We start from the raw sequence: 21,136 nt of genomic DNA, 5'->3' as shown, positions 1-21,136 counted from the left end.
GGGGGGGGAGGGAGGCAGGCAGGGCGGGTCCCGCTCCGGCCGCCGGAGGCTCCGCGTCTTCCGCAGCCCAGCCCCGCCCCGCCGGCGCCCTGACAGCATCGCCGGGACCCGGATGGGGCCGCACCCCAGTGCCCGGATGGAGCCGCACCGCCCAGCCGGAACCGCTTCCTGCCGCGGTGCAGGGGGTCTCCTCCACCGCCACAGCCTCGGAGCCGCAGGGCGGGGGCGCGGCCCCTCCGCGGCCCGGGCGGTGCCGCCGCCAGCAGCGGGCGCCTGCCCCGGATCCAGTCCCAGCCGCCGTTTCCTGCTCCCGCCCCGCCTCACCATAGAGATGACAGGCGCTGCGCGGACCGCGGGGCCTGTCGGGAAGGGAGCGGCGTGCCTCGGCCTCGCGGCTTAACCGGCCGGCGGCGGCGCCGAGCCTGAGGGAGCGCGCGGGCCGCCGCCGCCATCATGTCGGGAGGCAGCAGCGCCGGCGAGTGGTGCCTCATGGAGAGCGACCCGGGTGTCTTCACGGAGCTCATCAAGGGCTTCGGTGAGGGAGAAGCGGTGGCCGCGGCTGTTCTCGCGTGGGTGTAAGAGCGGCCCGCCCGCCGTGTCCGCGGGGCGCTGCCCGGTTTCCCGGCCTAGGGGGCGGGACCCCGGACCCCGGCGGGCTGAGCCCGGGCCGGGCGGGAAAGGGGACGTGGGGATCGGCGGAGGGGAGGCTTGGGCCGAGGCCCGGCGCGCCGCGCCAGCCGGCGCCAGCGGAGCGAGCGCTGCCGCAGGGCTGCGGGAGTGCCGTGAAAGGTGCTGCTGTGGAAGCTGGCAGCGTGGCGGTAAGCGGACGCGAGCGGGAATGAACGCGCTTCTCGTGACCTCTGCGCGGCTGTCCCGGCCTCGGGCCGCCCTGGCAGCGCCGTACTTCCCAGCAGCCCGCACGTATGCACCGCGGGCAGCGGCCGGCCTGTCGGCGGAGGGGAGCTGTGAGGGCCCCGGCCCGGGGTGTTCCCGGTTTCAGGGCGGTGGGTGCCTAGTGGCAGGGCGGGCGGTGCAAGGGAGCCCGTCCTATCAGCAAGGGCACGCGTACCTTCTGCTGGAGAGCTTGATAAATGCATGCCGCGTAGGGGAGAATGCCAGCGCTTGCAAAGGGCTAGGTACGTGTTTGGGTCGTGTGCCAGCTGACTCGGTTACAGAGTCTCCAGGAGAGAGGACGTTATAGATGGGAAAGGGCTGTGAGCACGCTGAGCTGTGGTGCTTGGCAGTAGGCAGGGTAGCCTGGAAGGGGCTGCTTTGGCTTTTAGAATGTTAAATTTTATGTTGAGTTGCATTTAATATCTTCGGCAATACTGTGCTCGTATGGTTGTAACAACAGAGAAGTCTGCACAGGATTTTGGCCAAAGAAGCAAAATGATTTTATGCTAGGTTACATTGGTTTATAATTTCTGTCACGATTTTTTCCCAGAAGTGAAGACCAGGCATGCTTCTCCTTTTGTGTTTCTATTGAACTAATAGATTAATCTTACATGTACTAAGTATTCGAAGTTTTGGGGCTCTGTCTTAGGCAAACATCTTGCTTGAGTGTATTGTTTATGGTATTTTCAGTCTACTAATATGGGTCTTTCTCTGGAGCTAGGTGTTTTAAGTTCTGCTTTGGACTAGCTGACAATGTCTTTAAAAACAGCAAAGGACATGAGGTGATGAAAGATATGCTGATCTCCTCTGCTTCTTTTTAAAATGCAGCTGTGTTATAAAGACAACATCACCATACACAGGAGAAATTCCTGAAATAATTTCTCTTGACTTGCCTTGTTTGTGTTTGTAGTGAAGGTGCGTTAAAGCCTGTAAATGGACTTTTCCATAACCTGGGCATACAAGTTGTAAAAGTTATCATAGTTCTTTCATGTGTCTGTCTTTACTGGCTGCGTCTCTTTTAGATGGGGTAGTTGAAGAAACCTGTATCTTTCCTTGTTTCAGGTTGTAGAGGAGCACAAGTTGAAGAAATATGGAGTTTGGAACCAGAGAACTTTGAAAAATTGAAGTAAGGCACTTTTCTAATCTGAATGGTTTTTATTCACATTTGTCTGCAGTCACTGAAAGAATGTGTACTAAACTCAGGTGGCTTTTTGGTGGTAGTTTTTTTGTTTGCTTGCTTTGGTTGGTTGGTTTGTTTTGTTTTCAGTTTCTACAGAAGTTCGTTAGGATTTTGATTTAATTGAATACCTGGCAATTAAATTACTTTTTATTAATGCCTTGGTACTTAATCTAGCTTTTTTGGTTTTGGAAAGAGATGCTAATAGTAGCTAGAATGTGAAAATAGATTTCTAGTGATTTTTTTCACTGGCTTGCATTATATCCTGTGATAAATTCTTTGACAAACTTTTGCTCCTTGCTTTATCTCCCTTCTTCCTCATATAACATGAAATTGCATCTGTTGCCTTAAATAAATTAATTTACTGTACTTTTGTAACTTTGTACTTTTGTAGCTTTTGTAACTCGTTTTTCCTGCAGAACCACTTCCACATGAATGTGAAGGCAAACAGTCTTGTTATAACTGACAATGACTGATACCATGTGGAACAGTCCTGCCCTCATTAGGCGATATTAGTCTTTTACCATTTTGTCCGTGATGCGTTGTTATCCATGTTCACATACAAAATTTTAAAAGGAAAATGTCATCTAACCCAGACGGTATTCCATTTCTGTGCAGATATCCTACACTTGTATAATTAATCTTTCAGAAGATGTAGCAATTGGTACAGAAGATGTAGTTTTAGAATTTTTGTCTGACTGAAGATACTTGACAGGTGACACCTGAATGGCAGAAATGTTACTTGAGAAGTGGTTTATTTGCTGCCTGCACTATATACTTCATATGATACTTCATCAGAACATTACCTGTTTTGTTCATAAAGTAACAGCTTTGCTTGCTTGTGCTGTCAGATGTATAGCTTTCTAGTCTTGAGTTATGACCAGCTTGCTTCCTTCCCATGCACACATACAGTACTTAAACACTAGGAGTTAAAGAATATAATAACATGTAGCATTTTTCAAATTCCCTCAGTGGACCCACTGTTTAAAAAGACGTCTCAGACTTCTGGCCAGAGCTTAGGAAAAGTTTCTTATGCAGTACAGTACTATGTTTACCTTTTGTAGATAAACCTTTTATGGCATCTCTGTGGCAATGACCCTAAATTCAGGTTGATATGATGAATAAGGTTTTGCTTTAATGTAGCTGTAGATTTTGTAAGAATTGTTTCCTTTACTAATAAATTTTTGGTTTATGGGAATACTAAATACAGTGCAACATGCAGTAAAAGGTGTTTACTGTGCAAGACATGCAGTCTGAAAAAAGCGAGACACAATTTTAGTAGAAAACTGTATTTCTCTTACTTCTCAGAGAGATAACTCAAAGCATGAAGTTTCACGAGAACTCCTTTTTGAACATTTCATTTATGCCTAAAAGGATTACCAAAACTTTAGTTCCAGCTCTTGTATGATTGACAAATGTTTTGATAGCGATTTATTACTAACAAAATTCAGATGAGTGTTGCACAACTGTAATAGTTACAGTAACCAGGAAAACTGGTCCTGACTTTTGAAAGTTACTGACTAAATGCTAATTCAGATTGGGATTGTTTAGCATATACGGTAAGAAGCCTGAGGTATGTTCTGCCTAATTAAATAACACATCTGAAAATTTCAGTTCAAATTCCCTATGTTTAGAAAGAAATAATTAACAGAATTACTGTACCAGCATACAGTTAAATTATAGTAGAGATTCCTGGCTTTGATATTTTTCATCAGTACAAGTGACTTTTTTTTTTTTTTTTTCCCCTATCAATTTTATTTTTTAGGCCAGTACATGGGCTGATTTTCCTCTTCAAGTGGCAGCCTGGAGAGGAACCAGCAGGTTCTGTTGTCCAGGATTCCAGACTGGATACAATATTTTTTGCTAAACAGGTAAGACAAGTTCAGTATTTTTCTTAGATATGTCATGAAACATAGCTTTTAGTACCGAAAAATAAACTATATTTTTGTTAGTATGCACACAAAAATTAACATTTTACAAGATTAAATGACTTCAACAAATTCTGTGAGAGTAGGAACTGTGTATTAAAAGATGATTAACAAAGCAAATCAGATTGATCTGTCAAGTCAGACAAGAATATCATCAGGTATGGAAGAGTAAAGCTCTTACTTATTTGTCAGCCCTATCCTATAAGAGTGACTCACTCGTCTGTGCAATAATTACGTGGTAAATGTTCTCAGCAGAATGAGCAAATTAATTTTTTGAAACCACTTTCAACAAATTCTAGGAAGAAATGTTTGGTTTGGTCTGGTTTTTATTGTGTTTCTCAAATGCTTTGCAGCCAGGGCAGTATAACTCTAGGATAATACTTTCCTTTAAGAATTTGCAGACCATTTTGGCATGGAATTTTTAAGTATTTAAATCAGAAAGGTGAGTTTAAATGAGAAATTACAGGAAAAATTGGTTTTGCTTATGTAATCTGTTGTGTCTTATGAAATACCAAGTAGTACTGAAATTTCGTGTTAGCTTTGCTTTGGCAGGCTGCTGTGCATATTGTTTGCAAGCAAGAGAAAGTAACCAGAATGAAAGTAGGAGTGTTTAATAAATGCTTTTAGCTCTTTTTCAAGACCTGCTTCTCAAACAGTGATAAATGTAACAGTCCAAACAAGAAGTGTAACCCTACATGTGTTAATTACAAAGCATTTATTTCAAAGGGCAAATTGTTAGGCTTTCTATGAAGACTGACACATAGACTGGTTGTTGGTTTTGTGTTTTGGATTTTTTTGTTGGTTTGGGGTTTTTTTTTCCCCCACAAATGCAGAAGTGTTTTGTATGTAAATTTCAGGATATAAAGAAGTCTCCACACACTTCTAGCTAAAAATATAGAAATATGGAAAACAATGGAAACATTAGGTATATCTATAGCTCTCCTGGCTACACTGTACATGCGCTTCTGTTTTGCAGATAATGATCTTTAATTTGTTTCTTTTATAATCACCTTGCTGTTTCCTGCTATTGTAGATGACTTTATTCCTTGGTCTTTTTTTAATACTGTTTTCTTCATTCTTCCCCTTCTGCAGCTCTTGAATCCTGCCAAGCAGTGTCCATTCTCATGATACAATGATCAGCATTAGTTTGCCAAATGTCTTTAGAGTTTGATAGGGCTGATAGACACTGGTTTAGGTTATAATTTCTACTTAATCAAGCATACTGTTAGTGATCAGTAGTCTGTGGCTACAGAATAGCCTTGATGCAAAGAACCTCAGGGAAAATCCTTGATATAACTCTCGATGGTAGTTGTGTGGCAGGAGGAAACTATCCTGATAGGAATCTAGAGAGGTTTTTTTAAGATGAAGGCAGATTTACCCTTACTCAAGGGATTTCATCTTTCTTGTTTCATGTGAATAGATGAGGTTCTCCCAGAATTGATGTTCTTTTGGATGCTTAAAAGTTTCAGAGCATTCTTCTGCTTGCTCTACTTCTTTTGCCTTTTTTTTCCTCCGCTCCCCACTTCCCTTTTTGAAGCAGGACACTGTGTTTAAACGTAAGTAACTAAGAGGAGCTTTGTTGAGCTTTAAGTTGGGATTGCAGAAGGTACATCAGAAAATTTGGATAATGTTAGACTTGCTAACAAAACCAGAAAATTAAAGGTTAACAATGAAAAGTCATCTTTATTTTGTAGTTTTCTTTGAAGCATTTATATTTTACTGTTTTCTTAAGCCTGAAACCTTTTTGTAGAGGTGTAGGAACTTTGTAGTCTTCCCCCTCCTACACCTGCTGCCTTTAAGGAAGGTGTGCTGAAGTGACTCTAAGAATTCATTAATTTCAGCAAGGAAAGTGATTTCTGGAAGTGTTCACTATTTTAAAATAGTAGTACCTAGTTATGCCACTTGATGGCATGGAATATATGTTTCAAAAGTAACTTTCAAAGAGTTTAAAATTAGAATATCTTCTTTGTGTTTTAGTATTGTCCGTTAGTCAAGTGCAGTGGCTTAGCAAAATCAAAACATTTCTTGTAGACATTTATGCTCGTGTTTCATGTCAGTTCAGTTTTGCCTGGACTGAGGTATTGTGACTGAAAAACTAGTGAAATAGTCACAAAGAAATTAAAATTAAAAGTCAATAGATAAGCTCAAGAAAACTGGTTTTGATGTTTTGGGGGGATTTGTAATACCAGTTTAGCTCTCGTGACTTTCACATTGGAGGAAGTTAACCTTAGTTTGAGATCCAGCTTCACAAGCTATGTTTTGAGGACTGATAGCGTTTTCTTAAGAAAATGGCTGATCTGATGATTTGCTGATGATGAGAGGAGGATGTCTTGGTCCTCCCAACCTGTCTCCTTTTGACTTCATAGTTCTGTTCCTCTCTTGCAATGGCTCAGCTGCTCATTGAACTTCCATGAGCCAGTGCAGCTCATCGGCCAGGAGTTTTCTGTAGATTCTCTACGCGTATTTTCTGGGCTGGTCTCCTGCCGCGTTATGAGATATATTTGTTCAGTGAGTCTGTACAGGCCAAAGCTGGTAAAAGGTAAGTGAGAGAGAGAGAACAGGAGTTTCTTTATAGTAGTGCTGAGGTTGTTGCATTTCTTGAAACTGCAGTCTGTGAATCCTTCTGAGTCACCCAGGAGCACAAGGGAAGACAATCATTAATATTAAATATTTCTATTGTAAAATAGCAACTCCTCCCAGCTATCATGCAACTGGGCTCATGTGCCTTTTGTTTTTTCTCTATGCATGTTTTAAGTCCAATTTTATGGTGGCTTTGAGAATGGGGTTTTGTTATCTTTCAAGAATCTTTTTCAGATGTCAAGACTTTTTTTCTTAATTACAAAAGCGATAAGTAAAATAACCATATGTTCATTTGTAGACTAGAAACCCAGAACAAATACAAATTTGTTTTCTGGGTTAGCAAAATTTTTGTGACATTTAAGATTATTGGTCTATTGATCTATATCTTCAAAACTGACATGACACTGGAGCCCTAAAAATCTCAAGAAGTCTTTGGCTCGCTTTCCTTTCCCATACATTTTCTTTTAAATGTTACCATCTAAAGAGATCTGGTACAATCTGTTTTACTGCAGAGAAGTTTTTAAGTGTCATTCTGAATCCTGTATGAGCAAGACTAAGTAACTGTTAATATGTAATAACAATATAGTATGGTGTCATGGTTTAACCCCAGCCAGCAACTAAGCACCACGCAGCTGCTCACTCACTCCCCCCCACCCCCCACCCAGTGGGATGGGGGAGAAAGTCGGGAAAAGAAGTAAAACTCGTGGGTTGAGATAAGAATGGTTTAATAGAACAGAAAAGAAGAAACTAATAATTATAATAATAACACTAGTAAAATGACAACAGCAATACTAAAAGGATTGGAATGTACAAATAATGCACAACGCAATTGCTCACCACCCGCCGACCGACACCCAGTTAGTCCCCAAGAGGTGATTCCCCCCACCCCCACTCCCCCCAGTTCCTATACTAGACGGGACGTCACATGGTATGGAATACCCCGTTGGCCAGTTTGGGTCAGCTGCCCTGGCTGTGTCCTGTGCCAACTTCTTGTGCCCCTCCAGCTTTCTCGCTGGCTGGGCATGAGAAGCTGAAAAATCCTTGACTTTAGTCTAAACACTACTTGGCAACAACTGAAAACATCAGTGTTATCAACATTCTTCGCATGCTGAACTCAAAACATAGCACTGTACCAGCTACTAGGAAGACAGTTAACTCTATCCCAGCTGAAACCAGGACATACGGGAAATAAATTACGCTATTACAGCATGGCTCTGTTTCTGTTCAATTTTAATTAAATGTTCCATCTTATTTGTTTCATTTGGGGGGAGGGGGGAACTTTAGTTAGATGTAAAAGGCTACAGCTCTCAAACTGTCCAACAAAACATCTTTAAAATTGCAAGAAAACACAATTTTGATAAGAAGCTTGTGATGCTCACATTTTATTCATACCCACTTTCATAGTGATGTTGTAGTTGAATTCCAGATGACAAGATCTTGTTCAAAGTTAAATCACAAGTATTTTGGGGGGTTGAATTTTAAAGTCTAATATGCATGCATATTAAAGGATTTTTTTTTTAATTGTCACTTCTATGTGCACTCATGTTAAATTTGGCCTCCCTGTTATGCCTAGGTATGATTTAGTCCTCTATTTGAGGCCACAGAACTCTGGATGATCTTACATACCCTATGAGCTAGGATACCTAGGCACAATGAGGTGAGTTAAGGATACAATTTCAGCCTTAACTCTGAATTTCCTGATTCCTGTGTTGCTTAAGTAGGCCCTTGCTGTTATTTTTACACACAGTGGCTACACAATTGTAACACTCAATGTATTCAGCTATCTTCAGCGCTGTTTTGAATAGCTGTATTCGGTGCTGATCACTGCAGAAATGGAAGTGTCTCTTGACAAAAAAGAATGCCATTGTTGCAGACTTACGTATTAAAATTTTTTAGTTTAATAACATCTTCAGGTTTTATTACTGAAGTGTTGGTATCATACCTTTGTTTTATGCCATTTTATGCTTCATTGTGGTGATAGAACATTACAATTGTGGTAATAAAACATTAACTTCATTAATTGGGAATAAAATCTGTATACCTTCAGAAGGAGGATCTTCTAAATGATACTGTTAATAACAAAACATTGGTGTTTAGTTATCTTTGTGCCACTAATGGAAGCACATTATATGTATTTTTTTTTTTAACATTTCCAATACTTCAGTTGTCAAAATTTTTTACATATTCAGGTTTGGTAACATTAAGATAGACCAGATATCCTTGTTAAAGCTAAACTTGGGATAACGACTTACAAGAAGTAAAGTGAACTTGAAACACATGTAGTCAAAGTCAGAAAGAGATTTTCAGTAATTGAATATAACTATAGGAAGAGTATATCTTTATTCCAAAAGAATAGAAATAAATGAATAAAATTAGATAGGGTTTTTAAACAAGAATAAGTTTTGGAACTTTGTCCTAATGCTGAATTTTTCATGTTGAGCTTTGTGAAGCCAACTGATTTGTAACATTGGGATGCTTAGTGAGTGAACCCCAGAGATTTACTGATTATACTACCAATTGCAGCACAGGGTTGTCCACAGCTTTTTGAAAAACAAAATACATAATCCATCCGATTCAAGAGCTTGAAGTGCTTCAGCCTTAAGTTGATCCAGAAACTTGGATTGGATCCTTAGGGAAAGGTGCATGCTTATGAAGTTATGCACCTTAATTGAGGAGTGTATCAGAGTAACCTATTCAAGTGGTTCCTTTGTTTTAAGCTAAGCTTCACTTGGTGATATGGCAATCTTCTCAGTTTTTTTGAAATCATCTCACTAATGTGCATATATGTCTGTATATATATTATTATTTTCTTTCAAATATTAAATACACCTTGTAGCTTTGCTAGCAAAATCTTTCAAATATGGGTATCTGCTTTAAGTTGGAGTCTTGAATATTGATCAATCAAATATCTCACCAGGACTTCTTGGGCAGCAATATACAGGCAAATGTTGGTATTTCTGGACAAATATAGAAAATCCTCTTAAGTTCCTTAAGTCAAAATAAAAATCTTTCTGGGACAACCTGCATATATTGTCATGGTATCTAAATGCAGGAAACGTTTTCTGCCAATGCTGAGACACCTTAAGTAAGAGATATGTTGGAAATTAGGGTAGATGGGTATCCTGACCAATTTCTTTCTTGAAGGACTTGACAGCTTGTGTGTGTATAGCAGTGCTGGAGTGGCTGTGTGACAAACCTTGCACTCGTCTACATTTGGTACTGCAATCACCACCTCCTTACTCTTTGCTCTTCACCCTGCCCATGAACTACCACTAGCTAGGTACCTCCTTCTTCCATCTTGGTAGTTCTGTCATGTCATCTAGGTCCAGGAACACACTCTTTTTATGCGTATCAGCTGCACTTGCTTTTACTCCTATGCTACAGGACTATTCTTGCTGCCTTTTCCTTACCTCCTGCCTCGCACTTGCTGAAGAGTATTTGTAGTTCTATAATGTATTTCCATTTCAACAGCTGGGGACCGCTGGTCTAAGATCTGCATTTGTTGCATATTGTTCTCTAGCAGTAAGACAAGATTGTTTAGTTTGGTCCTTATATACTTAAACAGACTCCTTTCATATGGTAGTTGGAATACAAAAATATATTTATGCTGAAAGACAAATATTTGATGAGACCACAAATTCCCTGCCAAGTTTAATTTTTCCTCCTATTTTTGCTGTTGTTTAAAGCTCCTGTATCCAGCTGGTTCAACACAGTTTCTGTGTTGATCTTGCCTCTAGGCACAAAATCTCTCTTAATTTCTCTTCCCTTTTTTTGAAGCTATTATTGGGTTAGCGGTCTGCCAGAATGACTGATTATTCCATCTTGATTTTTCAGTAAGAATAGTTAGCACTTAGTGCTGTCTCTCCCTATAATGTCCTGTATTATCATTTAGCAAGTGAAGTTTGCTGTAGTGACCCTGCCTTCATTGTAATAGCACTGTTCTAATAGCTCTTCACCACAGGTCTCTCTACCATTTTTCTCCTTTCTCTATCAGCTTAATTACGTTTGTAACCACTGCTTCAGGTTAGCCTACTCTAATCTGCTTAGGATCTTCCTACTGTCATCCTAGTGCTACTTTTACAACTGCCTCTGATACCATTCTCTAGTCAGACCTCAGAGAATCTTGAGTTCTTGGTTCCTTTTCCTACGTTATAGTATTAATTCTCTCAAGTTATGTCATTCTTGTAGTCTGTGGGATTTAATTTTTCTGCTGCTGTTCATTATTTCACTGCCTTTGATGGATTTTCCTTCTATGTCCTTTATTTTGTAATTGTGTGAACTCTAGCCTTTAGCTTGAGTACCTGCAGTTTGAGTTTCAGTTGCTTTAATCTGTTCTGCATGTGTAGTTGACTTAAACTGTAATCAAGGCAGTCAACTAGATGGTATTTTTCTTAAAATAAGAAGTGCTTTATTATTTATCATCTGCACTATACAGACATAATCTGAACTGAGAACACCCTGAAGTATAGAAAATGAATATATGCTGTGGCTTATAGTATTAATATAGCAGGTTTTCCTTTGTTAAGGACTAGCTTTCTAAAATAGGTTGGTTGTTTTTTCTTTTTTTTTTTTTTTCTTTCTCCTTTCTTGTTGGAAGTGGTTTCGCATTCACAGCCCTGAAATAATTTTCATTTTTTAAATACAAAATCAACATCCTCTCTCCCAGTCCTAAGGTTTAAGTAGCATTTTCAATTGCAAAATAGTCTCATAGACTGAAGATACATTATTTTTTCTAGCCTATAGCTCACTGAGAAAAAACTGCTAATATGAAGTCACCGTTTGATTACTGTGCTTTTAATTAAATCTCAGATTATATATAATAATCCTTGTAGTCTCTCTCTTTAGATACTGTAGTTTGGGTATTACAAAGCAACATTAAAGACATGGCTGTAATATGAAGAGGTTTGTTTATACTTTCTAAAAATGGAATATTTAACACTTAAGGAACAGTGTCACACAAACTAGTAACTTGAATGTTAGGTTGAAAAGGATAGGTATATTGTAAATTAAGAAAAGTGAAAAATCTAAAACTTTGTATGGCTTATTATTCAGCAAACCATCATTTAAAGAAATCTTTACATCTAGGAACACGTCTGAATTTTATTAGTTTATCCCTAGGATATATGAAATTTTTTGTTCAACGCAACCTTTTTATAAAAATTCTAGGTTCCATAATGTGCTTTATTGCCCCAAATATTTTTCCAAGCTCCTACTCCTGGTAGGAATTCTGATTATTTGAAGGACATTCTCTTTGGGAGAGTTGACTTTTTTGTTTTTTTAAGACCTTATATAATAATGTAATTTGGGCAGCTTGCTTTGAATAGTACTTTATTTGTTTTTCTACTGAGATCAGAGGGTTCCTGTATTTCTTCTGTGTCCTTTATTAATCATCTCAGGAAGGTGGTGAGACAGTAGAATGACAGAGTTTCTAAGTAGAGGTGAGATTTTATCAATGAATCGTATATGACAGCCATCCAGTGTTCATTTTGTTAATCTCCTACAGCAAAGGTTTTCTGTGGCTACTCTGAACTAGATTTGCTGCCTGTTTTAGAGTGAAGCTCTAATGTAAATCAGCATGGAAAGTGTGCGTAATGAAAAATGTTGCCCAGCTTAAATTAATTTTTTATCATAAGTACTGAACGAATTCTCAACACTTTTTTCTAGGTAATTAATAATGCTTGTGCTACTCAAGCCATAGTAAGTGTGCTATTAAATTGTGTTCATCAAGATATCCATCTAGGAGAGACTTTGTCAGAATTTAAAGAATTTTCACAAAGTTTTGATGCTGCGGTAAGTGCCTACTATTTTCTGTATTTTAAGTATTATAGTGCTATATGTAGGTTGGCTTACAATTTAATTTTGTTGCTTACTTTCAGATGAAAGGTTTAGCACTAAGTAACTCAGAAGTGATTCGGCAAGTTCACAACAGTTTTGCCAGGTAACATATGTTTTAAATTTAGGCAGAATTTCAGCAAATTCTTTTTCATCTCAGATTTTTTTAAAATTTTCTTTGCAGACAACAGATGTTTGAATTTGATGCAAAGTCTTCAGCAAAAGAAGAAGATGCGTTTCACTTTGTAAGCTACGTTCCTGTTAACGGACGGCTATATGAACTAGATGGGCTAAGGGAAGGACCAATTGATTTAGGTAACATTCTGTATTTTTTCTGAACATGGTTCATTTTAACAATAGTTTATTGCAACAAATTGGTTGTATGTTATAGGATCAAACCAAGTTAGTTATTAAAATAAAGCATATCTTTAAAGTTTTCTTAATGTGGTATTCAGGGTAGTACTTCTTTGTAGTCTTTTATATTGTTTTATTTTTGTCGGTCTGAAAAAGCAATTTTCTTTCTGCTTCCTCCACGTTTCTGATTCTCTCCTTTCATTCAGCATTCAAATGAACTGGCCTTGCAAACCAGTGGGATTCTAATACCTTAATAGTTTTGCTGCAAGAGAGAAATTTATATAACCCACTTCCTGTGGATATTTGTTCTCCTCACCTGAGGAAATACATTGTTGTTCTATGCTGTCTCTAACAAAACCTGGTAAAACTATGTAATGTTTTTGGCTTTCCTCACTGATAGCGTGCAATTCCTTTTGCTGGTATTTTTCCCCACATCTACCTTTTTGTGGTATTGTCACCCAAGACAATTCCCATGTCATGTTTTCAAAGCTTTTTTTTTCGAGGTTGATTATAAACTATCCATTTATTTTATTGTTTGTTTCTTCTGCGGGAGCATGTATACAGCTGACTCCACACGCTTTTTATACATTATGTGGCTGGTGTTTACACACTGCCCTCTTTCTTCTTAGGTAGCAAATACTATCCCAATGGTTTAAAAAATAATAGCTACTTTAGCATAGTTTTATTCTCTCTAAGACTTGTTCCTGTTTTGTGTCTTTGTAATCTTTCTTAACCTGCGGGGTGGGTGCCATCTTGTGTCTTGAAAAGCTTTACAGTGCCTATCAAGTGTCTGCACTTTCTTTTGAATCTGATATAATCTCAGTATGTGTTTTCCCAATTTTCTTGATAGTTGTATTTATTTTTAGGCTGAGTAATGGCTTGCTACTGAATTTCATCTTTAGTCTGGCTAGAGACACCACACAGTCTGCAGACCTAGCAGTAACATAAGTTTTATGGTCATAAGATCATGAGTGTCTTCATTTGCTTTAAGGTCTTGAAATTGTTAAAGAGTCATAATCAACTTACAAAATCACCTTTAGCTATTCTCTTGATTATCTTAAAATCAAGTTATCTATCATAAATAATTTTATATTTTTTTCTGTGTCTGACTTTTTAACATTGTATTGCATCTACGTGGTATTAACTCTTTATTTTGTCTAAATGGAACAACTGTAACTATTCATACTTTTTTCTTTTGCTGTCTACTTTTATATTGTCATACCAACTAATTTCCTTTGTCATAAAAATCTTACATAATTCCCCCCCCCCATGTTGTTTCTTGTTATCAGGACAATAAACTTTAGATGCTTACGCCCTCAAAATTTAGTTTCGCTCCATTGCTTTGGCCAGTACATTATCTAAATATTGTTAATAAAAAGTGTGGTTTGCACCTACTAAAAAAATCACCTGAGTAATTTGAGACTGCAGTTGGCAAGAAAAAAACTTGTTACATACTCTGAAGTTGCTGCATAAGCCTGAAGTATACAAATCTCGAATTTGCAATAAATTTTGCAAGATGATTAATTTTTTTCTTTGTGTTTTTTTAGGTGCATGCAATCAAGATGACTGGATAAGTGCTGTACGGCCCGTCATAGAGAAACGTATACAAAAGTAAATGGTCATGATGCTTTTAAAATATAGCACCTTTTATATGTTTAAAAAATCCTTATTCTTAATTTCCTTCAATTTAAAGGCTTTCAACTGAATTTCTAAGGAATGGCGCTTATGCATCGTTTTTATGTGCATATCACTGTGTGACTTCAGAACCTATTGCCCAACATGATCCAAATGTGGTGATAGATAAGTCTCAAATACGCTGTGTTCCTGTATGATTAATTGAAGTAGGTATCTGTGTAGTGAAGAGAGATCCTACTAGTACTCTGAAAAAGGCAGAGCAAGATTATGAACTCTGCTAGACAGCCATGGGTCTTTGTGAATGAAAACTAAGGGCACCATTACCATGGATAAAGTTTGGGTGTGCGCTTATAATGGAAAATACCAGATAATATCCATATAGCTGGTATTTACAGAGAACAAGTTTTCCTTAGGTATGTGGCTTGTTTTAGAAATTTAAGCTAGAAAAACATACTAAAGAAGTTTTCTTGCTTCTTAGCTCTAGCCCCAAACGTGTTAGAAATAAAGTTGGATTTTATACCATTTTTAGAAAATAATTTCCAAAGTCTTTTACTTGAAGACTTTTTTTTGATAAGCAAAACATTACTACCAGATCTTATTTGGAGAATTTAAACTCTGAAAGGCCTGCTAGTCTAATTGTTGAATGTACTTTTCACGTTGTATGAAGAAGTCTGCAATGTTTTCTAACAAGTAGCAGTAATGAGAAATTAAAAACTATTGTGTGCAGCAGTCTTGTGCAAGAGTTGTTGTCAACTATATCATGTTTTGTTTTCTTTTTTGGACAGTTTCAGTATTTATTTTTTGTGACCACAAACAGGAATAGTAATATGTTGGGAGAGGAGGTTATTAGGAGTTATACATTGGACAGTGCTCATTTGAGGTCTGATTTTATTTCGTGGCAAAATTGGATCTGTAGCACAACTTAATTTAATAGATCCATTTAGATTATTTTTTCCACAAATGCATTCCCTTATAATGAAATTGTGGAGGAGGTTTTTGAGTTGTCATGTTAATTCTGAAAGTGGATTTTATTGTTTGTTTGTTGGTTTTGGTTTTTGCTTTGTTCCTCATCTAGATACAGTGAAGGTGAGATAAGGTTTAACTTGATGGCTATTGTATCTGACAGAAAGATGATATATGAGCAGAGGATTGCAGAATTACAGCAGCAACTTGCAGAGGTAGGTCATGGTATTTAAGTTACTGGAGTAGTTCTTTGATATCAGTTCTGTGTCTTTGCTTTATTGTTCCTTCTTTCCTTGCTCCAAATGGAGTATCCCTAAAAAAAGCAGGGAAGGATTACTACATATCTGTCCCGCGCAATGCAGTGCTGTGTGAATGCACTGATGCAGCTCTGCTTAGTTCTGAGTGAGTTAATTTGAACACTCAGTACAGTATGACCGTGTCATTGAGGCTGTCTGCCTTGACTAATTTGCTGTGGTAGCGGAACTATTCTTTTCCTAGTACCTGAGCTAATCTGCTTATAACTAACTGTGGAAATTCCTTGAATGTTCCTATAACTGTAAGCAAAACTGAATCTTTCTGTGACAGAAATACTCTTAAGACAAGACTTAATTTAACCGGAAAAAAAAAATTAAAATGCAGTAACATTGTCCATTTAACTTTTTCTGTTTTGTGGAAGGAGGAGCCTATGGATACAGATCAGAGTAGTAATATGTTAAGTTCTATACAATCAGAAGTTGCAAAATACCAGATGTTAATTGAAGAAGAGAACCAAAAATTAAAAAGATATAAGGTATGTAGCCTTTGCTTTTCTGATTAAACTATTTGAAAAGTTGTAAGAAAATGCTAGCTTTTATATTTATGGGAGGCTGTTGCAATTTGAAGGAATTGGATGGATACGAGGAAGATAATGTTACATAAATTCATGTTGTATTCCTGAATTTACAGGTTAGTTACTAGTTTGCTTTCTTTTAGCATAAGACTTACGAGTCAGTTTGTAATGGTCTCTGTAGCTCCCTTTGTTTTGCCACTTCTTTGTATCTTTCTCACTTTAAAATATTTTTTTAAGCACAGCGAGTTCTAGAACTCCTACAAAGAAATTGCTCTCTGTGCCTCAGAAGGCTGATCAGTCTTTGCTTGCTGGAGTTGCTTGTTACACTACTGTATGTACCAGTGATCTCTTATTAAGTAGGATTTTTTGTTTGTTTTTACTAGAAGGACTTCGACGTGTTAGCTGTAACTCTCTTCTACAGAGCGTTCATATAAGCTCTTTCGGGTCTCATTGTCAGTAATGAAGAATGTTGATGCAACAGTTGATAATGAAGGCTAATGGGGAGATTCTGTGAACTTCATGTATAGATTCATTCTGTGTTTGCCCATACATCTCCTAATCTGACATATAAGTACTTAAATAGCTTTTAGTGAAGAAGCTCTCCTGGGGTACTTGAATTATTCTTTTGTTACAGTTTACCTGCTGTCTTTTCCTCTGTGGGAAGCAGTGAAGACACAACTGGCATGTTCTTTTTTTTCCTAAATAAGTACTTCATGTGTGTACACTGAAAGTGTATCATTCTTTGAAATGACATGGTATTAATGAAAATGAAATACGGGAAAGTTTCTCTGAGATCATCACTTGCAACCTTTTTGATAATTCCCAAATACTTCTAAAGGAATGTTTTGAGGGGGAAAAAAGCTGGGTAACCAATTTATTTCTTTATTTAGTGTTTTAATCCCTTAACCTATTTTTGGAGGGGGTATAGAAAGTGGCTAGATTAAAAATTAGTTTTATTTTAAAAGTTGTATATATCAAAGGATAAAGAAATTGAAGAAATGTTTTCACTAGGTTTTGTGTTCTTTCACTAAAAATGAAAGAAATGTTTTCATTAGTTTCTAGAAGGTACAGACGAAGACTTCAATAATTCTAATGATAATTTCAAATATATTTCTACAGTACATGTTGCGAAGTGTTACTGTTATCTGTCTTTAAAGCAGTGTCGCTACATGCTGTTCCACAACATCAGGATGCAATTGAAGAAACTATTAAAAAAACCAATCAAACAAACAAAAAACTGACAACCAACCAAAGCATGTGCTTTACCAAGCAGGAGAGTAAGCAAACAAATTAAATGGGGGAGGCAAAACCCCTTAAAGTTTCTAACTGTATGTGGAAATATTGTGGAAACTGCTTAGAAGTCCACATTTTGTTTTATGTTAGGCTATCTACTTGGGGTCTGTGGAGGTCATTCCTCTCAGTTGAAAAACGAAGCAATCTCCTACTTTTCTGAAGGACTGAACTATTGTAGAAGCTGCAAAGTCTTTACTGTAACAAAAATAGTTACGCTTTTGCATTGCAGAATGTTTAAGTCTTCAGCCTAGGCTGAGGCCACAACTACGCAGGGGACTGTGAAAATACATAGGTCGAACTGCAATTTAAGTTGAGGAAAAAAAAGTGAATAGTTTAGATAACAGTACTTGCCAGTGTTAAAGCAGTGGCTAAACCATATAAACTACTTAATCATTGAGCGTTTTTCACCTAGTATGACAAAAGACCATAAGGAGAATTTGTGCCTTAAGCAGTAAATTCATCTGGCATATGCTTTCTCACCATGTGCTCAGAATTTTATTGCTTTGACTTTATTTTTAGCTGGCTGAAATTTAAAAATAACTCCAGCTCTTTGGGGAGAGGGGGGACAACAGGAATGGGAAAAATCCCTGTTTAGCCATATAATAATTCTGTTAATGCTTTTAATTTATTTTTAGATCGAAAATATTAGAAGAAAACATAACTACCTGCCTTTCATTATGGAATTATTAAAGACTCTAGCAGAGCACCAACAGTTAATACCCTTAGTAGAAAAAGTGAGTATTTCTTAGCTGACTTTTAAGAAACAGTATATTAGTATAAGTCTTCATACCTTCTACTTAAAATTAAAAATGCAGTCAAATATCTTGGAAGCATAAATGGCATGAGTTTATTTAAACTGCTACATTCAGATATATTGCTAGTTTACCTGATAGTCCCTTGCAGTTCTCAAGAGGCACAATTCCATTGGAGGTTGGAGTTTGTGGGACCAACCAACTTTGCATTATTATGCAAAGGCAAACTGTATCTTCCCTTTGATAAGCTAAACAAATTTTTCTAATGATACAGGAAGAGGCAATTCAGTACCAGCTAAATGATCACATTACAGGGCATAAGATACTACAATACAAGAGACCTGTGGTTTGGGCTTTTCTGCGCAGGAAATTAAAAGTCCTATTAAAATTGTGATGTGTAGCTCCAGTTAGTATATGGTAGAGTTCCTCATACTATCTTGATAGCTCTTTTTGAAGTGAAGATTATTTAAATCTATACATATGCAGATGTGTATGTACAAGATTGATCCTGTTTGCCAACCTGGACTTTTAAGTCAGTTTTGTTGATTTATCTAGCTGTCAACATTAGATGGCAGTCTTTGCACAGAGGTTCTGGTAATTTTAGGTGGTTTGAAATTCGTTCTCTTAATTTTCTGTTTTTACACGATTTACTGGCTCATTGTTTTCTCCTTTTTAAGGTGTCCAGCTACTAATATTGATTTACTATTAAGATTTTTATTAAGGCTAGATTATTAAAGTGTGTCTGTCACTTTGGCAAGGTAACTAAATTGCATGGTTAGTCAAGTACTCGAATTGTAATAAGATTGGTGCTGGCTTGCATATCTACTCATGTGCCATAGACAGTATCCCTAATTTTGAACTCACACTGAAAAAGGATCTCTATATTATTATAATGAAAAAAGAGCTAAATATTATTTAATGAGTACATTCTTTAGCTGAATTTATTTAGGAAAGTATGTTTGCAGGCCAGTAGTTTATAAGACTAACATTTGGATTTGTTTTTTAACCTTTTCCTTCTTCGGGTAACTTGAGGAGTTTTAATCCAGTTTCATGTTAATAGGTGTTCCTTATAACACCATCAAGCTTCTTTTACAAGTAAATTTCCAGTGGACCCAAGCAGCTGGTGATAACAGTTCTTAATTCTAAACCACTGAATTAGATCCAGTTCTGTTCAGTAAGTGGTAACAAGCAGCAGTCTGATTCAGAATGAATAAATGTTTTGACAGAAAGATGGCTAGTATTGCATCTGAATTGTCCCCTCTTCTTGCCTAATCTTTTTTCACTAAATTCATAAGGAAGAAAATGCTAGTTCCTTGTCAATTTGAACTATCTGTCAATTGATACAAGTTATATGAGAATCTGTTTGCAAATATCTTGCTAGGAACTCTTGTGGGGTTTGGTGGTGGTTTTTTTTTTTTCACTCTGCTCTTTTGAAAGATCTAAAAAACTAAGATCTTGGTTGCTTCAGAATTTAAATTGTGAAAATCAGTATATCTGAATGCAGTGTTTTCTTGTGACATAAAATGTTTTCATTAGGAAGAGTTAGTTCTATATTAAATGAAAAGAATATGGAGGTATGAAAAATGAAGGTTAGATTATGTTTTAAAAATAGTGGGGTTTTTGACCTGTCCTTTTCCCTTATGGAAGTTACCTAATCTTACAGTTTCTTATATATATGAACCTAGTAAAATAGTAGGAGGACACTTCTGAAGGGTCTAAATTTACATTTAAAATGCCTCTTTCCTCAGCATATTTTGTTGAATGTTTAGAAATGTAATGAGTAGTCATTCAGAGCTCCAAAAAGATCTTTGTCTTATCAAAGCTTAACATCATCTCCCTCTGTTTTCTAGGCAAAAGAAAAACAGAATGCCAAGAAAGTTCAGGAGGCCAAGTGAAGATGACTTTGCAAAATGCATACAATTATGTGCTTCTGAAACTGTTTTCATGACAACAAATAAAACTTTTCATAAACTTTAAATTTTGTCCAGCGCACGTTTGACAATTGTAACAGTTTGTCTTGTACTGTATGCACGGGTCTAATTTTCTTCCTTCCCCTGCATCTTGTGCATGTAGTACTGCTAAATAATGTTTAGGTTCTCTTGGTCAAATTCAGTATTTAACAGTCTATCTGATTTCTGAAAGCTTGGTAAGTCGACCTAAAAATGTGCAAGGAAAATGTACCCATTTTGTCCCACTTGAATATAGGGTAATGATACAAATGCCAGAGTTTAAGTATAAGCATGAACTTTCTTTGCTCATCCCTACTAACAATTATAATGCTATCCAATTGTTCAGTGACATACCCTGCGTCTTTGTTTTTATGAAGTATGTGTCTGATTTTTTTACAAAATTGAAAAGTATGAATTTAGCTGTAGAAACATTTGCAAAGACCAATGTATAATCTCAAAAGATCCGCATTGCTTTAGTAGAAAAGATAATAAATATTCCCATTTTTATTTTGGCAAACTTTCTTCTGTGGTATTTTATCATTGGATAAGATGATTAGTATATGTATTAAAGGTCATCAGCCTTGTGACTTCGAGTATACATGTTCTAAATTTGGGTTAGAAAGAAGGCTATTGTTTGGGGAGTTAGTATTCTTGCATATAAGGTACTACAGTTCTAGAGTATGTTAAGTTTAAGTCTTTAATAAAAACAATGATTTTTAGTTGACCTTGGGAAGTAGTTTAATATAAGAAAAAACATTTATGGAAGATTCTTATTGATAACAACATTGTAATGGAAGATGCTGGAACTGTCTTCTATGGACCAAAGGGAGTGTCTGGGGAATGGAGCTCACATGGTCTCCTACCTTCTTAGTGGTGCTCATATGTGAACTATGAATAGGCAAATTGTTTTGGTAAGGATAGCAACAGACCATTGTAACAATACATGGTAT

General features: G+C 37.3%; 1 protein-coding gene across 3 annotated transcripts; it reads left to right on the top strand.

Annotated features, from left to right (window-relative positions):
• Positions 1-195: 195 nt before the first annotated feature.
• Positions 196-20,703, top strand: UCHL5 (ubiquitin C-terminal hydrolase L5). 3 transcript variants are annotated; one of them, XM_052800602.1, is made up of 11 exons: positions 196-535; positions 1,957-2,020; positions 3,837-3,942; positions 12,244-12,369; positions 12,456-12,517; positions 12,596-12,726; positions 14,313-14,376; positions 15,476-15,578; positions 16,040-16,153; positions 18,121-18,219; positions 20,088-20,703. In XM_052800602.1, exons 1-11 carry the CDS (start codon positions 454-456, stop codon positions 20,130-20,132), a joined length of 996 nt encoding a protein of 331 aa, XP_052656562.1. In that variant the 5' UTR covers positions 196-453; the 3' UTR covers positions 20,133-20,703. The 3 variants fall into 3 exon arrangements, with proteins under 3 accessions (XP_052656562.1, XP_052656563.1, XP_052656564.1); XM_052800604.1 differs by lacking the exon at positions 196-535 and adding an exon at positions 8,153-8,236; XM_052800603.1 differs by lacking the exon at positions 18,121-18,219.
• The last annotated feature ends 433 nt before the right edge of the window (positions 20,704-21,136 follow it).

The sequence above is a fragment of the Harpia harpyja genome, chromosome 11 (assembly GCF_026419915.1).
Source record: "Harpia harpyja isolate bHarHar1 chromosome 11, bHarHar1 primary haplotype, whole genome shotgun sequence".
NCBI classification, from domain to species: Eukaryota; Metazoa; Chordata; class Aves; order Accipitriformes; family Accipitridae; genus Harpia; species Harpia harpyja.
Note: the sequence above shows the minus strand (reverse complement) of the source record. Positions and strands in the feature narration are given on the sequence as shown.